The 20,248-nt window shown below is 36.8% G+C and overlaps 3 protein-coding genes across 3 annotated transcripts; 1 reads left to right on the forward strand and 2 right to left on the reverse strand.

Annotated features, from left to right (window-relative positions):
* Positions 1 to 10,530: 10,530 nt before the first annotated feature.
* Positions 10,531 to 11,435, reverse strand: LOC114293080 (RING/U-box superfamily protein). Its single transcript, XM_028237108.2, has one exon. The coding sequence runs from the start codon at positions 11,304 to 11,306 to the stop codon at positions 10,746 to 10,748; it is 561 nt and encodes a 186-aa protein (XP_028092909.2). The 5' UTR covers positions 11,307 to 11,435; the 3' UTR covers positions 10,531 to 10,745.
* A 1,711-nt stretch (positions 11,436 to 13,146) lies between these two features.
* On the reverse strand, positions 13,147 to 13,641 carry LOC145818980 (uncharacterized). Its single transcript, XM_082912954.1, has one exon. The coding sequence runs from the start codon at positions 13,639 to 13,641 to the stop codon at positions 13,147 to 13,149; it is 495 nt and encodes a 164-aa protein (XP_082769080.1).
* A 3,673-nt stretch (positions 13,642 to 17,314) lies between these two features.
* Positions 17,315 to 20,001, forward strand: LOC114314020 (NADP-dependent malic enzyme-like). The gene is made up of 9 exons (XM_082912955.1): positions 17,315 to 17,335; positions 17,456 to 17,526; positions 18,231 to 18,315; positions 18,499 to 18,556; positions 18,787 to 18,836; positions 19,075 to 19,170; positions 19,272 to 19,340; positions 19,390 to 19,473; positions 19,555 to 20,001. The coding sequence occupies exons 1-9, from the start codon at positions 17,315 to 17,317 to the stop codon at positions 19,786 to 19,788; spliced, it is 768 nt and encodes a 255-aa protein (XP_082769081.1). The 3' UTR covers positions 19,789 to 20,001.
* The last annotated feature ends 247 nt before the right edge of the window (positions 20,002 to 20,248 follow it).

The raw sequence follows: 20,248 nt of genomic DNA on the forward strand, positions 1-20,248 counted from the left end.
ATTTTTTATTCAATCAAATACAATTCTCAATTTTTAAGTCAATTTGATTTTTTATTCAACTAAAAAACATATGCTTGGATTTGGTTGATTGTACATTTCACAATTATGTGAGAAGGAACTCCATTTCTCCTTTTGCATTAAACTCTCTCTATTATCTAGTAAGGGAATCTGCTATATCATTTTTCTTTTAATTTTTTGGAATGAAAAATATCTGTCACTTCTTGATTTCTAGAATCTTAAATGAGTTTCAAATATTGTGGTTGCACCTAATACTTTCATATTGAAATCATTTTATTTTTTTTACATTTTTGTTTACTAGATTGAGCAGATTGGAAAAATCAGTGTGTGCATCCTCATCTATGTTTGATGCCTATGTAGTTGGATTTACGTTGATTAGTAGCTGACTCAGTTAGATAAAAATTTGTGTTTGGATTTATGGCCTTTTTTAGTTGTGGCAAGTAACAACTGTGGTGGGATTTATTTTTCTCATGCCTTTCCCTCAGTTATCTTCCATTCCTCCATGCCCCTGACATCATTATTCTTATCATTAGAGTTTCTTCATCATCTTTATCATTGTTGTTTCGTTTCATTATTGTTTGTTATTATTTTGATACAGGTTAAGCCTACAAACTCAAGTGTTGCGGGGATAAAGCGCAAATTTGAAGCATCAGTAGCTGAATGTAGCGATGGTACTCCCTCTGTGAATGTGGCAAAGAAATACAAAAAGAGTGGAGTTGTGCTCTCTGTCATGTCACTGTCACATGTGAGCGGCTTCTGCAGGAACATCTGAAGGAAAGGAAGCACAAGGCAAAGGAGAGGGCATTACGGGAAAGCAATACAAAAGCGAACAATAATGCCAACAATTCAAATTAGTTGGTTGTGCCTGTGCCTGGCCATATGAAGCCAAACCTAGACAGGCACTGGGATGGAAATCATGAAAAAATGAATGATATGGACAATGTGGCTAATGGAGTGTAGCAAAAAGCAAACTTGGAGAAGATAAATGGTGGTGCCGAAGAGTGAAATGCAGACAAATTTGGAGTCTAATTTCAAATTCTGGTGCACAATGTATAAAGTTGATACCGAGGTGTTGATGTTCGCTCATCAAATAGGGGAAAGGAGCACATAACTTTGTTGCAAGAAAATGGTGGTGGTATCATAGCTATAAAAAAACATGCTAGATAAAAATAAGAGTTAGTTATTATAATCAAAACTTATAAAGGCAATGGAGTCCTATCAAAGATTAGGTTGATCACTAATTTGCTAATTACACCTCCTAATATCTTTATATATACAATGATGGCAATGAAAGAAAGCAGTTTCCATCAGTTGATTTGATCCAAATTTATGGGTTTTTTATGGCAATCAGATGCTACTATTTTGTTGTTGTAAGCCTTGATTTTCTGGATTCCCCAATTCAAAGAACTGAAGCGCAAGAAAATTTGTGTTTGTGAACAGTATGCAATTCTGGATTTGGTGATAAGGCAATTATGGAAATTAGATGCTACTACTGTTCACAAACACAAATTTTCTAGCTCTTCAGCTCTTCGAATTGGGGAATCCAAACAATCAAGGCTTACAACAACAAAATAGTAGCATCTGATTGCCATAAAAAAACCCATAAATTCAAATCAAATCAACTGATCGAAGCTGCTTTCTTTCATTGCCATCAATGTATATATACAGATATTGGGAGGTGTAATTAGCAAATTAGTGATCAACCTAATCTTTGGTAGGACTCCATTGCCTCTGTGAGTTTTGATTATAATAACTAACTCTGACTTTTTATCTAGCATGTTTTTTATAGCTATGATACCGCCACCATTTTCTTGTAACAAAGTTATGTGCTCCTTTCCCCCATCTGATGAGCGATCATCAACACTTCGGTATCAACTTTACACATTGTGCACCAGAATTTGAAATCATACTCCAAATTTGTCTACATTTCACTCTTTGGCACCACCATTTATCTTCTCCAAGTTTGCTTTTTGCTGCACTACATTAGCCACATTGTCCATATCATTCATTTTTTCATGATTTCCATCGCGGTGCCCGTCTAGGTTTGGCTTCATATGGCCACTTGGGACAGGCATAGGCACAACCAACTGATTTGAATTGTTGGCATTATTGTTCACTTTTGTATTGCTTTCCCATAATGCCCTCTCCTTTGCCTTGTGCATCATTCCCTTCAGATGTTCCTGCAGAAGCTGCTCACATGTGACAGTGACATGACAGAGAGCACAGCTCCACTCTTTTTGTATTTCTTTGCCCACATTCACAGAGGGAGTACCATCGCCACATTTAGCTACTGATGCTTCAAATTTGCGCTTTATCCCCGCAACACTTGAGTTTGAAGGCTTAACCTGCATCAAAATAATAACAAATAATAATGAAACGAAATAACAATGATAATGATGATGAAGAAACTCAAATGATAAGAATAATGATGTCAGCGGCATGGAGGAATGGAAGATAATTGAGGGAAAGGCAAGAGAAAAATAAATCCTACCACAGTTGTTACTTGCCACAACTAAAAATGGCCATAAATCCAAACACAAATTTTTATCTAACTGAGTCAACTACTAATCATCATAAATCCAACTACATAAGCATCAAACATAGATGAGGATGCACACACTGATTTTTCCAATCTGCTCAATCTAGTAAGCAAAAATGTAAAAAAAATAAAATGATTTCAATATGAAAGTATTAGGTGCAACCACAATAGTTGAAACTCATTTAAGATTCTAGAAATCAAGAAGTGACAGATATTTTTCATTCCAAAAAAATAAAAGAAAAATGATACAGCGGATTTCCTTACTAGATAATAAAGATAGTTTAATGCAAAAGGAGAAATGGAGTTCCTTCTCACATAATTGTGAAATGTACAATCAACCAAATCCAAGCATATGTTTTTTAGTTGAATAAAAAATCAAATTGACTTAAAAATTGAGAATTGTATTTGATTGAATCAAAAATGGAGAAGAACTCTAAAATTCTCCTAAATGATGAATTTTCCTATTTTGGTCAAATATTCAGATAGAAGTTCTCAAAAACAGTTAAGGTAAAAGAAAATAAATCTTTTAAAAAAAATTAGAAAACAAATTTATTTAGAGTAAATATAAGTACACCATAGAAACAAGGAAGACTTTGTTGCTATCAACACAAAAAAAATAAAACCCCAGCTAGCAAAGTGATTATAAGGTTTTTGGTAAAAAAAACAACTCCCAAAACCCAGAAACATAAAACAAATACATATAAAATAAAAACATTCAAACAAACTCAGCAAGCTCAACCAAATTCTTTTTAACACCTCTGATACCCTTCAACCTGACTCCATGATTTTTTTCACCACAAATTGACAAATTTCCTGCATCCATAAGATTCCCAAAGAATTTCCAACCGGTAGAGACCTGAAACCAAAATGCCCATTTTTCGGAACATACTTCGTCAAAACCTATAAATATAATGCAAATGTAGTAATAAACATCAAACCAACTCCACTGGTTGTGCTGGTCATGAAATTTATCAATTATCAATTTATTGTTCTGATCTATTTATTTCAATTTTTATGCATCAGGTTCGCAATTACAGCCCACCTCCCAATATTAACAATAGTATTAAGGTCAGTGTGGTACTGCAATGTCTTTTACATTCGCACTAACTGATCTTTGCTGACCAGTGGCCATTCCGAAGGGCAGACTAGAGTTTATGGCTGGGATCAGGGTGCTTATAGTGTTGGCCTATGCAATTATAGGGAGGAAAAAAAAAAGAGAGCATTATATTATCTACATTATGCCATGCTTCATATTCATGAGAAATTATGTATTAGATGGGGAAGCATAAACAATGTTAGCAACTCTAATTTCCAATTCTATATATTTTAGTATATGTTTGTCTGAAGCATAACACAATCACCGAATCCCAATAGGATGTTCTCAATCTCTAACCGTTTAACCTTGCAGATGGAAGTTCAGATTGAAGATCGCCTTCATATAGAATTTGAGCACAATAAAAGCAAGTAAGAAAGAATGACAAATTTGTGTTTTTTATTAGTAATTTATTATCCGTGGCTTACTATGCTCTTGTTCAGACACCTAGTAATAATTAAACTTTGTTAATCCAATAAACTGAATCTTGATAATTAAATAAAAAAAGGCAGCTCCTGGTTGTTCAGTTCAACTGGGTTGGGCAGGACACTAAACCCAGGTCTCACTTCTTCAATCAATCAAAGCTTCTTATAACTTAAAACTGATATTAAGCCATATGTATTAGCTTCATAAATAATTTGTCACATGATGCATTGATGCTTGTTGAGACAGACTTGTTCATGTTTGACCTTATTATTAACTAATAGATAGCAATTATAAGTGTAACTAGTACTTCAAGCACACACTTCATCCCCTAATTTGCAAACTCATATTAATGAATTTATTATAGTCAGTCCAATAATTTTCAAGAAATTATATTAATTTTCTTTACAATAAATCTGTGTACAATGATTCTTCACAACAAAGTCAAGACATATACAAGTCCCTACGGATTGATTCTATCCTATTCCCACCTAGTTCTTCAAAATATTGTTTCCATCATCCTCACCATGAACTCTTCAACAACTTCTGTCAAGTTCTGCAGATTTTCATCAGATAATTTTTCTGTGAACCTCTGCAAAATTCTTGGAATTTCAGGACTAGTCCTCTACTTAGCAGAATTTCATTGAAGCTTTAAATTACAATTACAATTACAAATTGAAGTGAGAGAGCAACAAATTGAAGCTTTAAATTACAATTACATTGAAGTGAACGCCAAATAGAATTGTTGAATATCATTTTCCTAATATCTAGTCACAAATAGTAATCCTCTACACACAAAATACAACTAATTGAGATTCCATCAAGAAGTATGAACATGAAACAGGAAAACTAGAGTGGAATTTAATTGAGAAACTCAAACAACAAAATTCTTAAATAAAATGCACTGGTTTCGTTAACTGACCAAACTCAACGGGAAGGAAGAGCTTGAGAGAGAGAGAGAGAGAGAGAGAGAGAGAGAGAGAGAGAGACAGTAGTGCTTACCTTAGTAGACGATGGTGCTTGATCCCCTCGCCGGTGCAAATGGTGAAGGCGGTGGAGTTTCGAAATCTCAAAATCGAAATTGCCAATCGCTCCGAGATTGGATCTGAGATGAATCACCAATCGCTCTGAGATTAGATTAAACGGGGTTGAAGAAGGTTGATTCGATCGGTTGAGAGATATTAGGGTTTAGAGAGGGTTGAGAGAGAGAGAGAGAGAGAGACCCAGAGAGTGAGTGAGAGAATAACGAGGCAATGTTTTTCAATTTAATTAAGTAAGTTTTTAAATATTTTAAAAAAAAAATTTTACTTTTTAAATTCAAATAATTTACATATACTTAAAAGAAAAATATTTTTAAATTTTTTTAAAAAATCACTAAATTCAAAAAAAAATATAAAATTTAATACATTGCATATATATTATATTTTATTATATTTTTTTACAAATATTTTATTTTTTAGTTGTATTCAGATTAGGCACATTTAAAAAGTAAAAAATAAATAAATTATTAAAAGAAGGAAAAATATCAAATCAAGGTAATTTTAAAAAAAATAATTACATATTAATGAGAAGCCATATAAATATTAATTATTAAAATTATAAACTTTTTCATGAATATGTAATTTTTTTTTCTCAAAATCCCACTGGGTGCAATTATCCCTTAAAAGAGACGCTAAATTATAAAATAATGTATAAATTATTTTTTACCTTGTCCTTAATTAGGAAAATGTAAAGTGAGAACCTTGGTTAGAAATTGTTAGTTTTTTTAAATCAAAAAAAAATTCGGATTGAAATTTTTTTCCATAAAAGTTTTCACAACATGCTAATGCATGCCGTGTAAAATTATAATATTTTACGACATGAAATGTATGTCGTCTTAAGTACAAATATTTTATGACATTTTTGTATACTGTGAAAATATATATTTTTTACGGCATGCTTTTGCATGCTATAAAAAAATTTCGGATTGAATTTTTTTTTTTGCAAAAGTTTTCACGACATGTCAATGCATGCCGTGTAAAGTTATAATATTTTATAACATGAAATGTATGTCGTCTTAAGTGCAAATATTTTACGACATATTTTTGTAAGTTGTAAAAACATACATTTTTTACGGCATATTTTTGCATGCTATAAATATATGAATCAACGACTTACATGGTATGTGTGTTGTTATTGACAAAACATTAACGGCTTACAAAAAAAAAATGCTTTAGAATGTACTAACTACTGTAGACACCCCATTTTTGATCGTCCTCAAGACTTGGACGTCATCGTTTGAACACTCGATGATCATCCATGCTCGTGTTCGTTTTGAGTTCCTGGAGGTCTTGGCCGCACGCCTTGCCTCAAGATCTCTCAACTTGTCTATCTTGTGCTTGGTTGTGGACCATAGACTTGTGTTTTTGCTTTTGAGGGAAGAGAGTGGCTTGTTAGCCATCCCTTCAACCCATCGGCCAAGGCTTGAAGCCATCGGCCCCTTTTTCTTGCCATCGGCCAAAGGTGCTGGCCGATCGGCACTGTTTTTGGTCGGTCGGCCACCGTTGTTGGTCAATCGGCCATATTTTCCAGCCGACCTCTTTTCATCTGCTTTTGGCAGATATTTGGCACACACAATTCTGCCCCTTCCATACATGTGTATGGAGGGATTTAAGCCTTGCTTAACTTCTCCAAGAAGCTTTACAAAATTGGTTTTCTATAAAATGAGAGCCTCCTCTCCCTTTCCAAGGGTTCTAGAAATCTGATATACAAGTTAGATATATCTCTCTCTCTCTAGATTTGTGTGTGTGTTTGAGCTCAAAAGTATGTTTTGTTCTTACTATTGCACACAAACACCTAGAGTTACACCATCCTTGTGTGCTAAGGTACTAGGAGGTTGATTTTAAGGTTCTTGAGTTGGTTTTGATTAGAGAGCGTTGTTGGTCTTGTGTTCATGAAGTTGTTCTTCAAAGGTGAGATTCTAAACTTTAGATACCCTATTTTGGCTTAAACTTTTACACATACTTCTATATTGTTTTAAGCTTAACTCTAAACTAAAAAAAGTTCTGATTTTGTATGCTTGTTATGATTGCTTAAGGTCACTTTTTGGTTGAGGGTTGTCTACCCCCACTTAGGCCTTGTTTGGCCTTGTTTTATGCCTTTACCTTTGAGCTTTGGTATCATCTTATTTTGACCTTCCCACCACTGAATTGGTTTTGGAGTCTTATATAGAAGGGGGACACCCTTTTCTCCTTATGTCTCATATGCTTGTGTTATTGGCTCATATTGGTAGCATGTTTGCATAGTATGTTTTGGCCCCATTTCAGCAAGTATTTGGTGTTATCTTGGCATGATATACCTCTGTTTTGAGTTGGTTTGTTGGTCTTTTACATGCACTATACACTTGTCTTGCGATCCTCTTATTTGCTTTGACATGCATCATGCATTTGGACCATCATGCTTGCCTATTTTTGGCTCAACCCAAAGGAACTTTTAGTCATGTTTTACTATGTTTGAGCTCTGTTTGGTGTTGTTTGGATCATGTGTGCAATGCTTTCTATAGCCACCATGCATTTTAGCTTGTTAGCTTTGAGAGTCCAAGTCATAAACATGTTTTGCTTGGGCCATTTCAGTGATTTGGCGTCACTTTTTATGTTATTTCAGTCCATGTTTCATGCTCATACGCTTGCACTTATCACTCCTTTGATGCTTTAAAGGGTTTGTGTTTTATGCCTCATAAATGTGTCATTGTGTATGCCATCATGCTTAGGCCTTTGGGATGCCATCTAAGTGGGTTTTTGGGCTCATTCTAACATGCCATAACTCTGATTTTATTGAACTAAGTCATGCCATGTTTGGTTTTGATAGGTGTAGTGTAACACCTCTTTGTTTCCTTTTCATGCTTCATGCTTTTGATCCTTTGTTTTAGCTCGTGTTGGCTACGCTCATGCATGTTCTAGCCTTATTTTAGTCCGCCTTGGGACTGTTTTGGTTCACCTTGGCCCTTCGTGGCTTGATTCTTGTAGTCTTAGTGCAAGTCCCTTAGCTAGCTTTGAGCTTTGAGTTTATTAGCATGCTATGCTTAACTTGTCTGAGTGGTTTGACACTACTCCTTGAATGATTTCATAGCTTATTGCATTGTCACATTCTCATGTTTATCACATCTCGCTCATGTTTGAGGATTGTGCATTGTTGCGTAGTTTATGGATCAATTTGTGTACATGCGTGTTTTGCCCCTTCGGTGCCTTAATTCATCACTTTGGCCACTGATTTTGGGCATGGCTGAGGCCTATCCATCTTTAGTTTAAGTCCACTTACCACGTTGTTTAATGTTGTATACTTATCCATCTTTGCATGCCATGCATGTTTTGTGTGTGTAGGTTACATTTTGCATGCTTGCTAGTTTGCATTTTGTCACATGCTTGTTTAGGTCGCATTGCATTTCACATGCTTGTTGCCTTAGCCTTGTGTGCATACTTGAGTCCTATTGCATTTGGTATACTTAGGTTGTCTAACATTGCGTTTCCATGTTGCATTGTATTTGGCATACATGCATTGCATTGTGTTTGGTTTGGGTGTTAAGCCAAACACGAGAAGCGAGGGATGTTTCGTACTTGAAGTGACGAAACGTGCCTCAATCCCCAGTCGCCGACGCTCTTGATCAAAGCATGATAGAGTTCTAGGCATTTATGTGTTTTTGTGCATTCATTTTACATTGAAGTGCACACTTGGCCTCTTTGGCCACCATGCATCGAGGTGCGTGATTGGTGGCCCGGGAGTTGAGGACTACACTCCCTTGAGTTCATAACATGATAAGGAGGGTGGTTGTGCAAACATTGTCTTGAAAAATGCATTGTCATGCTCTGTTTGTCCTCTGCTGCAGCAGGAGCATTCTGCAGGAATAGATGGTCGGTTGACCATATTTAGTGCCAATCGGCTAAATGTGTCTGGCCAAGAGCCCCATTATTGGTCGATGAACAATTACCCTTGGTCGATGGCCTTTCCACTTGGTCGATGGCCTCTCACAGCACCCAGAAGGTGATTAAGAAGCATCCTTGAGACTTGCACAGTTTTTAGAGGTGTAGAGCAGTGTAAACAGAGGCAGCATGAGCATGGCGATAAATTTCCGAGTAGAGCCGAGCATGCATGCATTTGTCCCTCTTTCCGAGGCCTCTTTACCGTTTTAGTAGCTTAATTAATTTGTTTAATTAATTAAGTGTTGTGTAATAATTAATTAGCTAGTTAGTTAGTTAATTAGTCAATTTGTATTATTCTTTCAGACCCTCCGTCGAGAGGGCAAATATTGTAATAAGCGTGCGTGAGTGTGTGAATGTCTTCCAACCCCACGTCTTTCTCCCTTTTACTTACCTGCTTTTAGTGGTTAGTTTTAGGTCATGTTTCAATTAGCATTCCTATGCCCGCATGTTTTCATCATTTATTTGTATTGCATGCACTGGACTCGGCGCATCATACTAACTGCATAGTATTTCAATTCCTACTTGAATACATGATTATCAAGTTGTATTTCATATGCCATTTTAGAATAGTCGAGCCTATTTCTAGTTGCATTTTGCATGTGTTGCATTAGCCATCTTAACATAGCTAGGATCATGCATTGATTACTAACTAGCTATTTACTTAGCTCGGAGTACTAGGTAAACTTTTATGCTTTAGCATCTTGCATGTGTGTGAGTGTTGCCATGATAGCATGTTTGCCATGAGGCTAACTGCTTATGTGTTTAACTGTCTAAATGCCTGTGGATGAAGGTTGGATTACTTGAATTGGAACAATTCATTGAAATGCGAGTTTTAAGCCCACTTGAGGTGGCAAAATCATGTTTTCTAAGCCCACTCGAGGTGGCAAAATCCATGTCTTAGCCTACTTGCGAGTAGCTCCTTCAAACCATTTTCAAACAAACATGAAATGTTTTGTTCCAACTTAGGCGATCCAGTCTATACTTATGTGTTGTGCGCATCACATAGTAATTCTAGGCTAATGAACCGGAATAAGAACACGTGTGTTTTTAAAAAAAAAATATCATGTTTAGTACAGGCCGATCTTTGATCGGGCGAGCGAGGGTGCTCATAGATGACCTTCCTCAATCGTACCTAAGTTCCCGAGCCGTGGCAATTTTGGTGATGACGGACACGTGGCCTTAGGCAACAAGTCAAGGTTTCCTAAATTCCCCCAAAATAAATATTTAGGTGGCGACTCTGTATCTGGCAAAGCAGTCCATATTTGGCACTTCTTTCTTAAAAATCAGTTTTCCAAAACGATTTACCGGATTTGGACTCTTTGATGCTTTATCAATTTCACATCGCACATTGTGAGATCAGATTAAGAACCGTAACATTTGAATCCAAGCTATAGCATTAAAGCCCAAGGGCGCGTCTACAACTACGACATGAATTTAATACATGTCGTAAACATAATGCCGTGAATAGTTAGTTTCGTTGTAGTGATTATTTACCCTTTCTATTTTATTGCAATTTTATTCTAAAATTTGTACTATAATCAGTTTCTACTACAATTTCCAGTTTCTAGCGTAAAATCGGCTTGGAGCTTGGGTACATTGCTTTATACATATCGAGAAATTAAACCCAAAACTAAATATTAAAAAAAAAAAAAAAATACAACAAACAAAAAAGTTACAACAAAAATAATAATATATTAATAATAAAAAATGAAAAGAATTAGCGAGGACGAGAGGCCAGTGGTACCAACTCTGAAAGAGGAGTGGGAGTCGGGGAGGGAGCAGGAGAGTTGCGGCAGATGGGACAGGTGGCGCTCATACGGAGCCACTCGTCAATGCAATGGGCATGGAAGCAGTGATTGCACTCTGGAACCCATCGTATCGTATCCTTGGGCTTATATTCCGACAGGCAAATACAACAGCTCGGGCCTTCATCGGGCCTAGGCAGCCTCTTGCTCTCTCCCAGCACTGTCTTCGGGTAGTAGGACTCTATCATGGGCTTTTCCAGGCCCAACACCTCCGCCCTTATAATATTAGTAGCTTCACCAGGCAAAGAAGTCAAGGTGGTGGTGGTGGTGGTGATAGTGTGGTGGTGAGGCTCTCCTCCATCGTCGCCATCGTGACGGCCACGGCCACTTCTGATGGCGCCGGATTTGACTCTAACGCAGGCGTAGGAAACGAACATGATGGTAGAGACGAGGACAAGGAGGCTGACAGCAATGGCAATGCCGTAGCCGAGGCCAACCCCGGTGGCGGACTCAGGTGGGTCTGCTGTGGACATGAGACAGAGATAGAGAGTCTAGAGATCTGGGTGTGAGTTGGAAGTGAGAGGAAGTGGTTTAAAGTAACAGAGAGAGAGAAGAGAGTAATGAAGGGAGCTTTTGTTTGTAGTAGAATATGAGGGTAGGTGGGAAAACCTCGCCGGGGTCCGCGGAAATATTTAATGGAGTTGGACCATCCAACCAATATTTTATCAGTTTTGCTACCTCTACATAATCATACCTATCAGTTTTGCTTCCTCTGCATTATATATAATCACATCACATAAATGGACACCATGGTATTACCTCATATCTCAAAATTAAATGGTTTGAATTAATCCATTACAAAATAGATTATTTTAATAATTTAAATGGACGAATGTAGATATATTTTTTTTAATTCATTTAAATTCGGACAGACGACGGATGGGAGTTACTCGACTTAATCTTATCCGTCTACACTCTTAAGAAAATAAAATTATACTTTTATACCTTGTGTGTCAAAAAAATGACATTTTATTTAGTAATTATATTTGTTATTTATGTAACATGAAAGTTGAGCTTTTATTTTTATTATAAAAAATTTCAGTCAATAGTAAAAAATTATTGAAAAATTGTTTGAAAAAAAAATCCAAAACAGTGAAGCCCAAATCACTAAACCAATCGCATCCACCCGCTAACCAGCACAACCCTCTCAAAAGCGGACGGATGCAAATTAATTTTTCTCAACCTACCTAAGTTTGGACCGATGGCAACACATTTGGTGGGTTTAGTTGGGGGTAATTATTTGGTGGTGTTCGAATATTATTTTATACTATTTATTACTTGATATTTAACAAGTTGTCTCTTAAAAATTTAACAAAAGTAATAGGTCCCACTATTTTACCAATAAATATTAAAGTTGAGGCAGTATATGAATTTGTCCTAGAATCAACAAATAATTGTTCTTAATTGGGGGGTTGTGTTCGATTTTATAATCAAATAAATTTTTCATATTTTACTATTCGGATTATACGTATATATATTATTATATTAAATAAAGGTTTGACTTATATCCAAACTCTTATATAGAAAAGTGCACACAACTTGAAACCTTAATCTTAAATTTAGAAAAGAAAATTCATATCATTTGAATAACACACAAATTATGATATTAAACATTTTTATCATTTATTTTTATTTTTATTTACTTAAATTTCACAATTACCATGTATGTCAGTAGCTAATACTATATATATAAAAAGAACACCCTATTGGTGTCCTAAAGCCTTCCTTCTCCTTAATGTCAAGGGGAAGAAATGGGGATAAATTGTTTATAAGGCACCAGAGTTTAGAATTATTTGTAGAAATGTCACCATGTGTTAGAAAAAAGGAGAATTTGAGTTATTTGGTCTCTTTTTTTTTTTTTCTTTTTTTGATCAGCAAAGAAAAAGATTTATTGATGATAAAAGCAAAATACATGCAAAAATACATCAACAAATCAGGAAAATGCACAAAGCATCATAGCTAAGCCTTCACAATCCCAACTAAGTTGGCACCGCCGATGAAGCACAATCATATGCTAGCACTTGACCCAAAAATTAGTGAAAAGCCAATCAAGAGCAACCTAAATAAGAACAACAGAACAACAACACAGCAAAACAGCTACAAAACAGCAGACTAAACAGCAAAAACAAAACATCCTCATACAACAGTCCATCAACGAAACAGAACATCTTCAAACTGAATATCAGCAATCCAAATAGCAACCTCAGATCAGCAAACATACAGCAGCAGCATTCAGTAGGCCAAAAACAGCAGCATACAACATTAAATATCCTTTGCTGGGGTTCTAATTTGTTGAATATGGGAAACAAAATCCTATACTGAGTAGCAAATCCCTGTAGTGTTGCTCTTAATCCACAATGCCACTCTGATTTTAATCAGTTCTTGCAACTCACCAAAATTTGGCTGAGCTTTTGTGAACTTACACTCATTTATGTGGTTCCAAACACACCACACCAATGCCAACAACAAAGCTTTCCACAATCTTACTTCCAACTTTTTATACTTAAAGTCAGTCCACCAGTCCAACAATCCTACCACAGACCCTGGTATAGCCCAGTAAATTCCCCACAAATTCATCAAATGGGACCAAACCTTCCAAATTAATGGACAACCCATCAGCACATGATCTAAAGTTTCCAAATCAGTGTTACAGAAGATACAAAGATTGCTCATATTGGCTCCAAGAACACCAAGTCGTTGGAGATAAAAAGAAGTTTTGATCCTACCTTTCCACACAAACCAGCCCAAGAATTGAACTTTAGGAGGAGAGATGTTTTTCCAAATCAAATCAAGAAGATGAGTTTCCATTTTAGTTGTTGAGTAACTTCTCTTGTAAAGTGTATACACCAAAAATTAGCCAGATGATGATGCATTCCTTTTGAGCCAGTCATCATGGTTACTCAACACAGGGATGGCTACATTCAACAAATTATACAGGCTTTGAACCCGCTCTTCTTCCCAAGCAAATAATGGTCTTCTGAATCTCACATTCCATCCATCAAAATTTCCTTTTTGTTCAATACAGTCCTTCAAATAAATGAGTTTATCAATTGACAAGTTGTATAATCTGGGATAGACTTCAGAAACTGCTTAGGGCCCCACTCATGCATCATTCCAAAATTAGACTATATTCCCATTACCTACAGTTACCTCTGAATTAGCTGCATAAAACTCCTTGAGGCTATGATTACAGTCAGCAACATGCAATATGTCCAGCCAAGTCCTAGAGTACTTAGTCTCAAGGTTCTGACTGGGAAACCAACCACCACCAGATATTCCATATTTGTAACAAATGGTTCTTCTTCATAAGGCTGTGGTTTCAGCTGCAAATCTCCACTACCACTTTGCTAAAAGACAATCATTAAAATCTCTAACCTTCCTAACCCCTAGACCCCTTGCTTTTTACTCTTGGTTACCTCTTCCCATTTCACCAAATGGATCTTCTTTTTCAAATCAGAACCTCCCCAGAGGAAGGCAGCTTGGATTCTGTCAAGAGCTCTTGCAACACCTTCAGGTAGTTTGAAAAGAGACATATAATAAACTGGTAAACTTGACAAAACTGATTTGATGAGTATAAGTCTACCCCCAAAAGAAAGAAATCTCCTTTTCCAAGATGCAAGCCTCCTTTGTAACTTCTCAATTATAGGGACCCATGTACTCTTCCTTCTAGGATTTTCACCCAAAGGAAGACCTAAATAAGTGAATGGTACTAATATCTTCATACAATTCAATTTAGATGCAAAGTTAGTCACCATCTCATCTAAAACTCTTATTCCACAAATAGTACTTTTATGATAGTTTATCTTGAGGCCTGACATGATCTCAAAGCATCTAAGGATCCTTTTCACATTCATAACCTCCTCTCATTCAGCTTTACAAAGACTATGGTATCATCTGCAAATTGCAAGTGTGATATGGTTTCTTCACAATTCCCCACTGATACACCCTTGAAAAGCCCCAACTCTTTTGCTCTAACTAGAAAAATGTTTAAACCCTCAACCACAATGATGAATAAGAAAGGTGACAGAGGGTCCCCCTGCCTAAGCCCTCTTTCAGGGTTGAATTCAGAAGTTGGGGAACCATTTACTAAGATTGAGGTTCTTGATGTAGTCACACAAGCTTTCATCCAGGTAATCCACCTATTGCCAAACCCAAAATTAACCAACATAGAGAATAAGAAATCCCAATTCACAGAGTCATAAGCTTTCTCAAAATCAAGCTTTAGAATGAGCCCTTTTTTCTTCCTCTTCTTCCAATCATCCACCACTTCGTTTGCTATAAGCACCCCATCTTGTATATTCCTTTCGCCAACAAAAGTTGATTGCACATCTCCTATGATCTTAGGCAACACCAACTTTAGCCTCGCAGGAAGCACTTTAGCTAAGATTTTGTATATTGAACCAATTAAACTAATTGGTCAGAAGTCAACCAAACTGGTAGAATTGTCTTTCTTTGGGATAAGTGCCACAAATGAGCTATTCAGCCCTTTAAGGAGCATCCCATGCTCATGGAATTCCTTAAAGAAGCGCGTAAAGTCATTCTTGAAAACAGGCCAGCACTTCTGAAAAAAAATCAGGTTAAACCCACTGAGCTAGGAGCTTTATTGTCATCATAACCTTTAATTGCAGCCCGAACCTCTGTTGCAGAAAATTCGACTTCCAAAACTCTAGATGATTGTTCACTATCAATATGTTGTAAGGGTCCACCCAACTTAGGCCTTATTTTCCACTCATCAGAGAACAACCTTTTAAAATGAGTAAACACTTCAAACTTCAACCTTTGAGGATCTTCATGCACAATACCATCCATTGAAACAGAGCTAAGGAGGTTTCTATTTTGTCTACTTGAGGCCATCAGATGAAAAAACTTGGTGTTATGGTCCCCCTTCAATGCCCATATAAGTCTAGATTTTTCAACCATAACCACTCATTTCTTCTTCTTAACGTCCACAGCTCATCTCTAACATCCCTTCTTCTGTTTACTTCAGAATCATCCAAAATTCTAGTTTCAACTGCAAGATCTAACAGATGTAATTCCTCTTTAGCCTTTTGATGTTCAGAGTTAAGTTGCCATAAACTTCAACATTCCATTTCCTTATGACCTCCTTCAAGATTTTCAATTTTTTTCCACAGAACAAAACTAGCCCACCCATGAGCCTCTGCTTTTACCCGTGTCTTCTTGACAAGTGGAAGGAAAAGGGGATGCAAAATCCATGCATTAATAAACTTAAAAGGACGTGGTCCTTAATCAATTTCATCATCTAATAAGAGCAATGGACAGTGGTCTGAGATGACTCTTGGTAACCCACAAAGTTTGAACTTAAACTTTTTTTTCTTTTTTTTTGGGGGGTGAATAAGAACTTAAACTTTACGAGATTAAAAATAAATCTGTCTAACTTGCTTCATCTTGCACCATCCTGGGAATTGCTCCATGTGAATTGCCTACCTAATTTATTCATAAAATTGTTAAAGTCTCGCATTCCTCTATCCCTTCTAGAGCACCCTTTTCGCTCCTCAACATTCTTGATCTCGTTGAAATCTCCACCCAAACACCAAGGTTTCGAGAATTCAGATTTTAAATTACAAATAGAGTCCCAAAAAGTAGCCCTGCAAGAGACATCATTAGGAGCATAAACGTTAAGAATAACACACTCAAAATTATGAGAGAGTGCACCTGATAATAGTATAAAAATTTTGTTACTGCAACAAGCAGATAAAGAGAAAACAACAGGGTCCCATATACACAGTATACCCCCAGCTGAACCAGACACGTCCACAACCATGAACTCAACCTGATCTCTATGCCATAATGATCTCACCATATCTAATGAAAGTGCATCTAATTTTGTTTCTTGCAAGAAAACCATATCCACTTCCTTTTCTTTGATGAGATTCTTTATTTTTCTCTTTTTCTCAACTCTTCTGAGCCCACGAACATTCCAAGACAGCATCTTCATAAGGAAACTAATACAAACTCCTGAAACCACCGAGGGAAATTCGCTCAAATTTGAGCATCTCCCCTTCTGTAGGCAACTTTCTCTGCATCTCTTACCTTCATACCCTTGATTTTGCCCAAAATTTCTTATCCTTTCCATCACAAAGTATTCCCAGTGCCTTGCCAATATGCAAAGTTGCATGTGCCTCCTCTGTGATCACTTTTTCCCTACTAAAATTATGATTGCTCGTCGTTGGTAATGGAAATGCAGCAGCAGCTACTCTAAACACTGCACCCCTATCAAATACTAATGATCCACCCATTCCCGACCGTAATGATCCCTTTCCTTTTCTTGGAGGTTTCTTTACTCTTGTTCTAACTGTTCCACCCGTGGTACCTCTCATTGGATTCTTTGAGTGAACCGTTCTGACTAGCCTTTCCTTTACCCTAAGAGGTGATGGGTTGATTTTTCTTCCTCCTTGGGCTTGAGGTACTTTGAGACTTGATGAGATAGCCTCCGAAGTTGGGCTTGCACCCATATCCCTACATGACCCAACCACTTGTTCAGGTTCTTAGGCCTATTCTAATAACACTTCCAAACTAATACCAGGCCTTACTAACCCAGATCCACTAAGGCTATTAATAAAACCAGAAGTGCATATTTCCTCTTCTACCTCTACTTTATTAGGTTCCTTTGGTTCTAGACGTAATGATGAATCCAGCACAAAGTCTTTGCATACCATCATTTGACTTCCCAATGTTAGTCATTATTGTTTTCGCCACCAAAGAAGCAACACACCGTGTGCACCAGCCCATCTGTCATCTTTTTCTAGGTACTGACATCCCCCAACTTCCTTTTCCACCCTGCTCACCAGCTCAACTATCTCATCATGCTTGCCTTCCTCATTATCTCCCCCATACCTTGGTACCACATCCACTACAGGAAAATGAGGATTTAACGGCGTTTAATTAACGACGTTTAGTTAAACGTCACTTTTTTTGATAATTAACGGCGTTTTTTAAACGTCGCCTTTTTTGTTAGGTAAAACGACGCCGTTTCGTAAATAGAAGACGTTTAAAAAACGCCTCCAAATCCTGTCTCTCTTCACACCCTCTTCCCTGTCTCTCTTCACACCCTCTTCTATCTCTCTTTTATTTTTATTTTGAAAACCCTATTTTGAGCACTGCCGTCTCCTTCTCACTCACTCAAATCTCTCACTCACTCTTTGCTCTCTCTCTCATTCAAATCTCTCTCGATTCTACTTCGATTCTTCTTCAGTTCGGTGATTCATCTCGGGATTGCGATTTTGAAGTTCGATTTTGAGCATAGATCGGTGATTCATCTCCGTGGATTTGGAGCTCTTAGTCTTCTTCGATCAGAGGTTAGTTGCTCTCTCTTTCTCTCACTCAAATCTCTCTCGATTCTTCTTCAGTTCAGTGATTGTTCTTCGATTCTTCTTCAGTTCAGTGATTGATATAGTGTGTTATCGTAGATTTGGGCACAATGAGATGGATGAGCTGTCTTTCACACAGCCACATATGTACAAGGTTAGCCTTATTATATATTTAGTTTTCTAGACTTTACCGCTCTTGTTAGAATTGGGGTTGCAAGCTTAATTTTTCTTACTTTCGGATTTGTTTCTGGTTATGACACTACATCTATTATTAACATCTATTTGAATTTAGTGAGTAATTTTTTTTATATTTGTGATGTGGAATGGGTGCTGATAGGTCATCCGGAATCACCCCTCAGCACTTGAGATTTATGAAAAAAAACTTTTAGAATCTGGTGAGGTGATGAAGGAAGACATATCACCCTTTGAATCTGTGTGATGTGTCTGTGCATCCTCTATTATTTTAGCTATTATATCAATTTGTCCTGTAACATATATTACAGATCAGATTCATTCGAGTTGAGAGTGATTAGGAAAATGATGCTCTGCTCCTTATTCACTTCTTGTTTGTCAAATGAGCTCCAAAAAGCTGAGCCTGTGGTTGGTTGAATAATGGCAAGGTGAGCCTCCAAACTGGCTCTGTATACAGCACTTGGCGGAGTTAGACCTTCTTCGGTAAGTGTCACCAGCTAATCATATACAGTTGTAGATGCTCATTTTAGTATATCTTATTTGAAACCTTTACTTCAGTACCGATGAAACTGTGTTAATATGTGTGTTTAATTTTCAGTACTGTGTCAAGAAGTAAATGCCATGCTTTAGTTGTCAGCTTGACCATATAATATTGATTGGTTTTAGAGCTATCCTCTCATTTTTACCATTTTAGTAACGATCTGTTTACTTGCCTGTGCAGTGTTTGCCCGTAACCATTGATGTGGGGACAAACAATGAGCAGTTGTTGAAAGATGAATTCTACATTGGGCTCAGACAAAGGAGGGCAACTGGGAAGGTCTAATAGTTTTAGCATTTTATTGTGTTTAGTTACAAGCATTAAGATACATTATGTAATTCTCTTTAATACTGAGGCAGTTTTGTCAAATTGTATTCCAGGAATATTATGACCTTCATGAATTCATGACTGCTGTCAAGCAGAACTATGGTGAAAAAGTACTCATACAGGTGGATTTGCATCCTAATATTGGTTTGATTTGCTACCAATGCTTTACAGTTTCAAGATTTTGCAAACCACAATGCTTTTGAGCTGCTAGCGAAATATAGTACTACTCATCTTGTCTTCAATGATGATATACAGGTATGTGATAATATGGTCGTCGTTCAAATAACCTTGAGGAATCCCATGTTGTCTTAACTTCTTTTTTTCCCACTTTTGCAGGGGACAGCAGCTGTGGTTCTTGCAGGGCTTGTTGCGGCACTGAAGTTACTTGGTGGATCCTTGGCCGAGCAGACATTTTTATTCCTTGGTACTGGGGAAGTGAACTCTAATCTGTCTTCCTTCTTTTACACTATAAACCTATTTTCCTCTAGGGGCCACTGGACAGAATTCCATCTCTTTACTCAAAAATGTCTCTCACTTCTAGTTTCTTCCAGTTGTTTTCAGCACTCCTGATTCTGATATAGTTTTGCATTCACTAAAAAACATGAAAAATAGGGAGAGAAACCGAAAGAAAAAAAGAAGAGTATTCTAGGGAAATGTGTGTGTTTGTTCGTTTCTTGCCTTTCCATTTCGTTCTTTACCATGTTTGTGTAGCAAAGCTACTCATCAATTATGTTCTTGAATGATGCTCAGGTAACCTTGATGCTATTATATATTAATCTTTGTCTGGCCAGTAAAGGTACCATGAGAATGATGCACTTCTTTAGTAGTGTTTAGGAGATTGCTAAATCCACACCTCTATCTGTTACTCATTTCATTTGCTGGGTAGTATGACTAGATTTCCAGTTCAATAATTGCAAAACTTATAAATGTAAACAATGGCATATTACTTGTAATCACACGATGAATATAAGTAATTCATGTTCAACTCTTTTCAAGTTTCGCTCATTAACGGCTCATGTGCAGGTGGTTT

The sequence above is a fragment of the Camellia sinensis genome, chromosome 2 (genome assembly GCF_055761805.1).
Source record: "Camellia sinensis isolate YWXY chromosome 2, ASM5576180v1, whole genome shotgun sequence".
Taxonomy (NCBI): Eukaryota; Viridiplantae; Streptophyta; class Magnoliopsida; order Ericales; family Theaceae; genus Camellia; species Camellia sinensis.

Excerpts from the sequence above, each read along its gene's own strand:
- LOC114293080 (XM_028237108.2), bottom strand. The coding sequence starts at position 11,306 with ATGTCCACAGCAGACCCACCTGAGTCCGCCACCGGGGTTGGCCTCGGC.
- LOC145818980 (XM_082912954.1), bottom strand. The coding sequence starts at position 13,641 with ATGGAAACTCATCTTCTTGATTTGATTTGGAAAAACATCTCTCCTCCT.
- LOC114314020 (XM_082912955.1), top strand. The coding sequence starts at position 17,315 with ATGACCCAACCACTTGTTCAG. Across the intron at positions 17,336-17,455 it reads TGACCCAACCACTTGTTCAG|GTTCCTTTGGTTCTAGACGT; the intron begins GTTCTTAGGCCT and ends CTACTTTATTAG. Across the intron at positions 19,171-19,271 it reads AAAGGAGGGCAACTGGGAAG|GAATATTATGACCTTCATGA; the intron begins GTCTAATAGTTT and ends ATTGTATTCCAG.